Raw genomic sequence first — 9729 nt, 5'->3', positions numbered from 1 at the left:
GTGTGTGACGTGCTTGGGGATCTGTGGTATCCCTTCGCAGGGGAGAGTCCAGAAGGTGATATTTATAGGACGGGCCACTATTTGGTCTTAAAAGCCTAAAGCTTTGCCTCTTGTCTTTTCTCCAGAAAATAAACCAGAAATTTATAACCAACAAAGAAGAGTTTGATACCCTTCAGAAGATAGTGCTCCATGAAGTGAATGCTGGCGTAGCGCAAGTTAGAAACTCTGCTACAGAGGCTCTCCTGTGGCTGAAAAGGTAATGGCCTTGTATCTCCTTACACTATGAACTACTAAGGTGGAATGAGGAGCCGTTCACCAGTGCAAGCTTAGGTATATGGAGCAAACTGGTTACTTTCCACAGGCTTCATTAATCCAAACTGCCTGGGTTGAAGATTAATGTGCTGTCTGTGGTTGTATCACTGCAACTTTGCCAAAAGGCCTGAAAAAGCAATCGCAGGCAACCTTTTTTCCCATAAAAGTGAAGTTACAGTGAGTGACTGATCCTGCTGGACCAGAACATCAGGCAGGTGATTTCAGGCTACAGCAGAAATGTTTTAGCAAAGTGTTTTTCCTTGGGCTAGGAGAGAGGCTGGAGGAGGTGTCTGAATTTTTTTTTTTATTCAGATTGAAAATGGCATCTTAATTCTGAGTTTTATCACATTTCTGAGTTGTATTGCAACTTTGGGGGCTTTGTTATACTTTGAGCTACTTTGTTATAAATGTGCTTTCTTTTTATTTTGTGGGTTCATCCTGACAGAGGCTTAAAGTTCTTGAAAGGGTTCTTGACAGAAGTGAAGAATGGGGAAAAGAATATCCAAACAGCTCTGAGTAAGTGCCAGTTGCTTTATTCTTCTTGGGCTTCTGAATTTACATGGCTATTTTCTTTCTCATTTAGAACCCGTGTTTTCTTCAGTGACTAATGATGCAAGTAATCTCCAAGACATAACTTCTTTGAAAATCAGAGTTTTCGAAAATGGCCATCTTCAGGCAGAATACTAGATAACTGGTCAATGTTGATTTAATAGCAGCTAAAGATTCCTTTAACTGGCATACTTTTGGCAGGGGAGGCAGTCATATCTTAGGGGGAAAAAAGTGCTTCGTCTCATTTTATTTTCTCTATTGGTTTGCAGAGACAGTGCTCACAAATTTATAGTTGCTGTTGTGTTATCTTTTTAGTTCCTTGTGAGATTGGCCATCACTCTTTGAAATCACCTCTTTGCCAGTGTGGCTGTGAGTTGCCTGTGTCAGTTAGAAGGGAGCTTGTGACAGGAAAGAAGGAATTTTTTCCAAGTACACAATTTCTGATACTTAGCGAGTCAGGCTAGTGCCCACAGCAAGTATAAAACAGAATATAAACGCCTCTTAGACTTGACTTGGTTATTCCTGAGTAAGACCCTCTCTATATGCATGCAGCCTAATTTTATGATAATCCTTTAAAACAGCTTTTTCAAAGCTTTTTTTTTTTTTTAGCTTCTTCTAAACAGCTAAGCAGTCATCCTATAGGATTAGTGAAAAGAACTACTACACTGAAGTATGTAAGCAGCTCTTGGAAGTGGGACTGTAAATGCACTGCTACCAGATGTGGATGTTAAATACCATGGAAAGTCAAGGCACTTGACCTTCTGAGTCTGAAGGCTTCAGCACTGAATTATTTCTTTAATTGCTCTGTGTCTGCAGCAGAGCCACCCTGCTGGATTTTTCTCACTTCTTCCTCCCCTTGTTCCCAAGAACTCATCCATATCTGTATCACAAGTGCAGCTTTGGTTTACTGTTACAGTTTCCTATTTAGGAGTTACTGTGCTATTTGAATCTCAAGTAAAAATGGGGCATATGTTCTCTTTCTACAAGCTCAAATATCAAGCTAATGAAAAGAAAATTAAAAAATGGAATATCCACCAGCTCTTACAATCTTCTGAGGAACAAACAGCTTTCTAAAGGGATTTGTCTTTACTTGGAATTCAAATCTAAGCAAACTTTTCAACTTCTGGTGTTTTAATATCCCCTGTGTTTGCTGATAAGGCAGAGAATAGACTTGTCAGTCCTGTTTGCGACACAATACTCTTTTTCTCCTTATTTCATTGCTTTTATTACTATATGCTTTTCTCTTAGATTCTCACTCCTACTGTAAAGAGAGAAAAGCTGCATTCCAGTCGTTAGACTGACTGATGAGAAGTATTTCATATTACAGCCAAACTTGTGGCTGTGTTTTACTGACTTTTTACACTCTTCCAGTAATAACTGTCTGCAGTCTTTTGAGCAAATATCCTAAAGCAGCAAAATGTAGCAAAATCTCTTTCTTCAAGGTGAACAGCTCAGGGAAAGTATAATACAATGTCAAATACTTAAAAATTCAACTGAAGGACAAGGGTATGAAATGACAACAGTGACAAACTAAGACTGGGAAAATATGGCTCAAAGATGTTTGGCTTTGTATATAGAAAGGTTTGCATATGGAAGTGGAGCTGTCTAGGAACATAATGAGCCTTCATCAAAGGCTACACGCAGGGGCACTCACAATAGAGATCCTGAGGATTATTTTAATAATGACCTGGTGCTTTCTGTTGCAGTGACCCTGGAAACTTGACCCTCGGATGTAAAGAGAGAGTTCTTGGTTAATGCCTGAGCTAACCACCTGGACTGAGGCTGGCTAACTGTTCTAACTGTTGAATTGCAGGATTGTTTCACCCTATAGATTATTTTCTCAGACTTGCACTGAACTGAGAACTAGGTAGTAGAAGAAGTGTTAGTTGTGAAGCACAGCTTAATCAAATAAAAATTACATTTGCCTTCCTGTCTGTTAGAACACTTACTTGCCGTGGATGAGTTGAAGGAGATTTGACAGCAGAGTTAAGACCCCAATGCAGAAATCCCAAATCTGTCATCTCGTTTCAGTCATAACTTTGATGCTCAGAAACAGCCCTTATTTGCATCCAGTAGCAAGAATATATCCTTAAATAGTCATTTCTAAGCTCTAAGTTCTCTTTGTGATGCAGACTTAAAACTGCCATACATCTATCTCTTGACGGATTTATATATTTTTTTTTTCTTCTTCCTTTAAGACAATGCTTATGGGAAGACATTACGGCAGCACCATGGTTGGGTTGTCCGCGGGGTCTTTGCGGTAGGTATTTATCTTAATTACTGATAGGTCTTGTTAATGTGGTCTTATGTTGTGTGTAATTAATAAACCATGTTAAGATTATAAGCATTAAAATTAATAGATTGCTTTGTCAGACCCTTGTCAGACCTTATTTTCCGGGTGAGGACTGTGGCTATCCCTATGTTCAGTCTTGGGATTTCAAGGTGGAACCTGCTTTCTGGAGCCAAAACAGACAGATCACACTTGGCGTGCACATTTTTTTTCACTACGTGTTTTTCAGCATAGTCTTGCAGGTCTATTAAATGAAGAAATGAGAGTTTGTGGTTGCTTTTTTGAGGACTGATCTGTCTTTGGATGTGAGCATCAAGAAGAGTTAGTGCAGAATGTGTCAATGTTGAAGTAGAATATATTGGCTAGAGGAAGTGGTTTCTTTTTGTCTAGTCTGGCAGCTCCCCCTCGTGTCTGTCACTGGAAATTATCACTAAAACTATAAAAGAAAAAAGAGCCTCACCCAGGCAGTCATGACAGAGACTTTGACTGTGAGAAACAGAAATGTTGGAGAAAACTTTTCTAAAGAGTGTTTTGAGAATGGGACTTCAGTATTGAAGTGTGTGATACTGGGTTGGGAGCTCCCCTAACAAACTGTATTTTATTTGGGGTTTGTGTTTAATATACTTCCTAAAAATCAGATCTCTCTGAAGATGTCTTAAACTGGGAACCTACACAGAGATAATAATAATTGAAAAAAAAAAATAATTGGTCAGTTACAAAGCTTAACATATGCATGTACACATAAAGACATTAAATCTATGCAATCTAAGTGCAAAGAGGGATGTCTCAGAAGTTTTTTATGGCTTTAGTTTGGTTTCTGTTAGTGTTTTGTTTTGCAAATCTAAAAGCTTTTGTTCCCCTCCCAGTTAGCTTTAAGGGCAGCTCCAACATACGAAGACTTTGTGGCAGCTCTGTCTGTAGAGGAGTGTGATCCTCAGGAAGAAACATTTTACAGAGGAATGCAGAGGGACCTCAACATTTACTTACCAGCCATGGAAAAGCAGCTAAATATCTTGGACACTCTCTATGAAGTACATGGTTTGGAGTCAGATGAGGTGGTATGACTACAGCAAGACCATGTCTTAAAACTTCAGGGACTGTGTCTGTTAACAAAGATTTCTTTCATTTGTGGTTTTTTTGGACATCTTTTCTGTTCATTGTATCTTTTCAGGTGGGAAGGGTGTTGTGAATGTTTTTCGGGAAGGGTATGTATGATTTTTATTTTTTTTGTTATTGCTTGTTTTGTGTTTAAATGCAGAGGTACTGTTTCTCTTTGGGTCATAACTATGTCCGTGGTGAATGTTTTTGACTGTTTCTCTCCTGCCTGTGCACTCCCTCTTCACCTCATAAAAGTAACAGAGCAGAATTTTGCCTCTGTCCCATACCTTAGGAGAGGGCCGCATGTACAGCGGCGCGGTTGGGATGCCAGGATGGAGCCCAGGCAGGCGCTGCTGGCTCTGGCTCTCCCATGCCCTGTGCCCATTCCCTGCAATGGTGTAGGAGGACAGAGGTAGCCAGAGTTACTGTTGTGTTGGTAGCAGAAGAGAAGGTCAGTTAAATGCCACATTATAAGGTACGTGGTGCGTTTGTCACTTAATTTGGGTTGAAGCTTTTTAATGCAGCACCTCCCCAAATATGATGGAGATCTTCGCCACAAGTGAATGTGGTTGGTGGTCTCAGCTTCCCCAGACACCAGCATTTGAAACTGGGGGTCGTGTTCCCTGTCCAGCTCCCAGTATGTGCCACGTTCTCCCTGTCAGCTCCTGCCAGTGGGCCACAAAAAATTTGCTGGCACAGACTGGCAGAGCCCAGCTAATTGCAACAGTGCTTTACATAAGCAATTGAAGATCATGTCCATCATACTGGTTCATTAAGGTTTTGGTGGGTTTTTCTATTTTGGGTTTAGGGTTTTCTTAAATAAAAAAAACCCTGTAATATTTGCTTTTAAATTGAATACATCTAGCAGTTTAAAAAGCAGATTTTATTAAAATCCCTCCTAGGCTGCCATTATGGGCAGAGACTTCATGAGAGTGGACATGAAATGAGTAAAGCATAGGAGAAGCTAGAATTTGTCATGGAGCTATGACACATTGGGCCAATTACGAACATGAAAATCTGAAACTATGTAGAAGTGACTGGAAATTAAGAAAGTAAGATACGCCCTTTTTTCCTATTTTGCTGATACAGATAAAAACGTGCTCCTTAATGCTGCTACTATTAGAAATAATAAAGAAGTCCTTTAGCTAGTGATGAGGTTAAGGACAAAATTCCTAGTTCTGTTGATGACTAGAAGGCTGTCTGAATTACTGACTGCCCATTCAAGGCATAAACGGGTGTTTCAGTGGTGACCGAGGGCTTCAGATGGCTTTGTGCAAAGAGTTGAGTTTAACTCGTATGCAGGAGGAGAGAAGACTGCTAATGAGGTACTTGGAATCAGTAGATCTTCACAAATACAGGAGAAGTTTCAGTGTCACCATACTCACAGGAGAAGTGCTGGCTTTTGCCAGGCTAAAAACCATGTTGTCAGTAAAATGAATGTACTGCAGGCCTGCTGCCCTGCAGCGCCCTGTGCCGGGAGCTGCTCTGCACACCGAAGACTTGATCGAATACTAAAGGGCCTAGCATTGCAAGCTTTAAGAAAAGCATATGATGCTTGAAGAAAAGACCAAACATCACACTTGGTGTATAAAGCAAGATACCAGAACTGTAATTAGGCATTGAAACAGGGTATCTTTCTTGTTCCTGTCGTCTTCTTTGAGTTGTGCCTGTCTGTAGTTCCTACATGCACCAAGAGAAATCAGAAGAATGTGGGAGTTTTAGTTTTGGGGGTTTTCTTAAATTAAGTAGTATATATTTATGTTTGAATACAAAGTCAAAACTTTTGACCAAAGCTCTATTCAATTATTTCACTATTTGCAGGGCTAAAAACGAAGCAGAGAGTCTTTGGGATTCAGCTGTCTGCTTCTTCTAAGCATGAATGCAAAGAAATCACCCTTGCAGCAGAACACCCAACTCCCCACCCTGTGTGGTTTCCTTAGGGTTTTTGGCTATTATGTGGGAAACTTTGCTGTAATAGTTCTTAGCTGAATGCTCTGGGAAGGTAATAGAGATCATATTTCCACAAAATATCAGCTGGGGTACAGGAAGAGCAGGAAAAAAATCCCTCTTCTCTAGAAATTAACTGTGAGATCATGATGAAAATTGGCTTCCCTTTTTGCTCTAAACTTTTCCAGTAGCAGGAAAGTGTATCCAGCACTTAGTCTTGTAGGTGTTTTGGGGTTTTCTGTTTGTTTTCTTTGGTTTTGTTTTGTTTTTTAACTAGTGGGAGAACCACTGATTTGTTAGTAGTGCATCAGACCCAAGGCTTGATGCAAAAAGTAAGGAAGCTTTATTTTGCAAGCAGAGAACTTAACAGCTTTATTGGGCCATTAGCTTCAACAAGTACTAACTTCTACCATTCCTCTTTCTTCTAACAAAAAGAGCGGTCCATGTAGGGTATCCTCTCATCAGCCTGGCATCCTGCCTCAGAGCAGGCTTTCTTGTCTTGTTCTTCTCTGAGAAGTTGGCATTTCTGAGAACTTTCTTAGGAGACGGTGGCTTCAGGAGACCTCTGTGTGCTTGTTATGAAGTAGGAGACTTGCAGAGAAGGAATTGAGCAGGATCTCCTTGCCTTCAAAGCTTGCACTTCACCATGCACTGCTCTTGCAGGGCATTGAGGGCTTCTAAGACTGACGAATGCTGACTTTCCAGTCAAACCACTGCTGAGAAGGAAACTCATGCAGCATGTTGCAGAGCCAAACTCCAAGTTACACTCTAAGGATGCAATAGACCAGATGACCAAGTGGAAGCAAATACACTGCTAGACAAATCACTTCTTCTTTTCTTGTGATGTCAGTTTGGCAAGCAGAGAGGATGGCTTTTGATTTTAATAATTGTGGAGAACAAGCAACTAACTTCTGGCCTTCAAATTTAGAATTGGAGAGAAGGTCAGTGTTTCTTGTTTGATTTGTTTTGTTCATTGATTGATTGGTTAGGGTTGGTTTTGTTTTGTTTTGTTTTTTAATGGCTGACATTTATGAACAACTGACCTGCATTACTGATAGAGGTCTACGCGACTCTCAGGTAACAGCACCCTTACTCTGTATACTTTACATGAACTGCTTTGGTTTCTTAAACTGCACTAGTCTGAAGTTTTGCATCCCTTTCCTTTAGAAATGCTTTCGGCTGTTTCCTTCAATGTCTAACAGTTGCATATTCTCAGGGATTTTACTTAACCATGGCAAAATAAGAGTAATCACAGCCTTACCCTAGGGGAGTAAGGCTGCTTTTTGTGAAATTCGTATAGCTGAGCGTAGAACTCTGATACAGTGTATGACACTGACAGTGTCTATCCAGTGCACATCCTTGCTGAGACATGGTAAATCCCAAAGCAATCTGATAGAAGTGCTATCTAGTACTGAATAACAGCAGTCAGCATATTTGAGTAGAGATGATACACACATCTTTGTAATACAGTGCCGTCGGCGTTAGAGCAGAGCTCTCAAATCATTTCAGTTGAGTTCTGCTTAGCAATGGGAGGCTTTTATTTATTTTATTTATTTTGTTGTTGTTGTTTTTTTTTAAAACAAACTTATGTTCTGGGACCCCCTCTGCTATTTTAAGACACCATACTCAGTTGCATATTGAAGTTCTGTGACATTACAAGTGTAGAATATGAACTGGTTACTCAAGTGTTTAGCGTAAACTTAAGGAGTCATTGAAGCGTCCCACCATGACACTGTTGTAATATGGGTCTCCCTTTAGCAGATGCAGTTAAAGTTAAGGGCCATATACCTTCACTTACAAGTGTTTTGTAAGGCATCATCAGGATTTAGGTTACAGCTGTTTGCTTTAAGAATGTTTGAAAAGTGTCACTTGGTTGGCTGGACATATAAAAAGTATGCCCCAAATGTGCTCCAGTAGCTTGCAGCATGCTTTGACAAAGGGGTGCAGACCATTATAGAAAACAGTATTACATATGTCCGTACTCTAACCTTCTAACCCTTTCTTTTCATTATCAATTCAGCTTTTGTGAAAAGCTTTAGGAAACCCTAAAATCCCTTTTAAACATCAGAAAAAGATCATTAGTGCATTCCAAGCTGGCTATTTTTCCCTCTTCCCCCACCTGGTGACCATCCCTTCCTTTCCTCAACTTCTTTGCTGCCAGAGCTGATGCTGACGAGTTGAAACATCTCTCCATAAGAGTGCAAAGCAGGAAGTTTTGTAAGTGATAAAAATGTAAACTTGGAAGATCAGACCTGAATTATTTGGCAGGCAACCAAACCTACGGTCAGATGGAGAATATGCTGCTTTTCTCTGAAGTTTCTCCCTGGTTTGACGTATTTTGCTAGGAAAACCACACCACCTTGAACTTTTAATTTCACTGATGAAATTTATATTGGGACACTTCAGACTTGGCAGTTCTACCTCTTACAAGTGAAAGCACAGGGATTTTTTTTTTTTTTTTTTTTTTAATTGACTTATTTCTGTTCTCTTGCCTGCATCAATTAACAAAACAAAGAGAAGGGGGACAGGAATAACTGAATTCATGCCTCTCTGCTAACCTCTGTAAGCCCCTTCGTGAACAAACCCTGCAAACTACTGCATGTTCCAAGCAATATAAAATCACCCTCGTGCAGAAGGGGCGTCATAGCACACTTAATGGCTCTGAGCAAGCCCAGGCAGTAGCTGATCCTGCTCACAGTTCACACAAGGATTTAAGCGCTTGCTTTGAAGTTAGAACGTAGGCGTATGCTTCACTTAAACACATGCTCAGCCTCCCACTGGCACGGACTTCTTAAAAATGCAGCCTTTGACTATCATTTTTAATATCCCTTTCTTGTTACGTTATTTCTGCCCCCAAATACTCCAGATGTGCTAAGAAGTTTTCTTTTTAATGTATGAAACTTCCTTGTTTTCATATCCTGAGTTTTGCTTAACACTAAGCTTGTTTACTTTATCTTGCATTGCAGCATTCAGGGGGTCCAAAACTTTAATTCCTTTATTTAAAGCCATCTTGCAAGCTTGAGATTTATGTCTACTTGAAACTAAACAATAAAATTGCATTCCAGAATATGGTGATTAAACTGAAAACCAAAGCAGCTTGCTTTTGTGGTTTCCTTTCCTAGTTTGTTTTTTGGTTTTTTTGTTGGTTTTTTTTTTTTTCCCCAAGCCAATTTGGAGCATACATTTTATTGATGTCAAGCTGAGCATACTGCAAGCCTTACTTGTACATACTAAAATGTATTACATACATACTGAAATTAAATTTAAAGATGAAGAGAAGGTATATTGCCTCACACTTTACATTTGCTTAATTCTAGGGGCTTGTTCATGCCCTCCAAATCACCTCTTCCAGTGTAAGCATTGCACGAATTGTGCTGTCGTAAGCAGGTCGGTCTCAAAATACTTTGGAGTTTCCAGTCTGTATCATTTCTGAAATCACACAGCATCTGTCCCTTTTCTTTTGGAGCATTGTTAAGACCTTTGTCAGACTTTTATATTGTTTCATTATAATAAACTTATTTTCAGTAAGCATG

General features: G+C 39.8%; 1 protein-coding gene across 1 annotated transcript in view; it reads left to right on the top strand.

Annotated features, from left to right (window-relative positions):
- PLEKHA8 (pleckstrin homology domain containing A8) overlaps nt 1-9231 on the top strand; it is a 24397-nt gene extending 15166 nt beyond the window's left edge. The window contains exons 11-14 of the mRNA XM_035894100.1: nt 126-256; nt 758-828; nt 3060-3121; nt 4018-9231. Of these exons, the coding sequence (XP_035749993.1) occupies nt 126-256; nt 758-828; nt 3060-3121; nt 4018-4215 (462 nt within the window). The 3' untranslated portion in view covers nt 4216-9231. The remainder of the gene's footprint in view (nt 1-125; nt 257-757; nt 829-3059; nt 3122-4017) is intronic.
- Nucleotides 9232-9729: the final 498 nt, after the last annotated feature.

The sequence above is a fragment of the Egretta garzetta genome, unplaced genomic scaffold (assembly GCF_000687185.1).
Source record: "Egretta garzetta isolate BGI_Z169 unplaced genomic scaffold, ASM68718v1 scaffold94, whole genome shotgun sequence".
In the NCBI taxonomy this organism is placed as follows: domain Eukaryota; kingdom Metazoa; phylum Chordata; class Aves; order Pelecaniformes; family Ardeidae; genus Egretta; species Egretta garzetta.
Note: the sequence above shows the minus strand (reverse complement) of the source record. Positions and strands in the feature narration are given on the sequence as shown.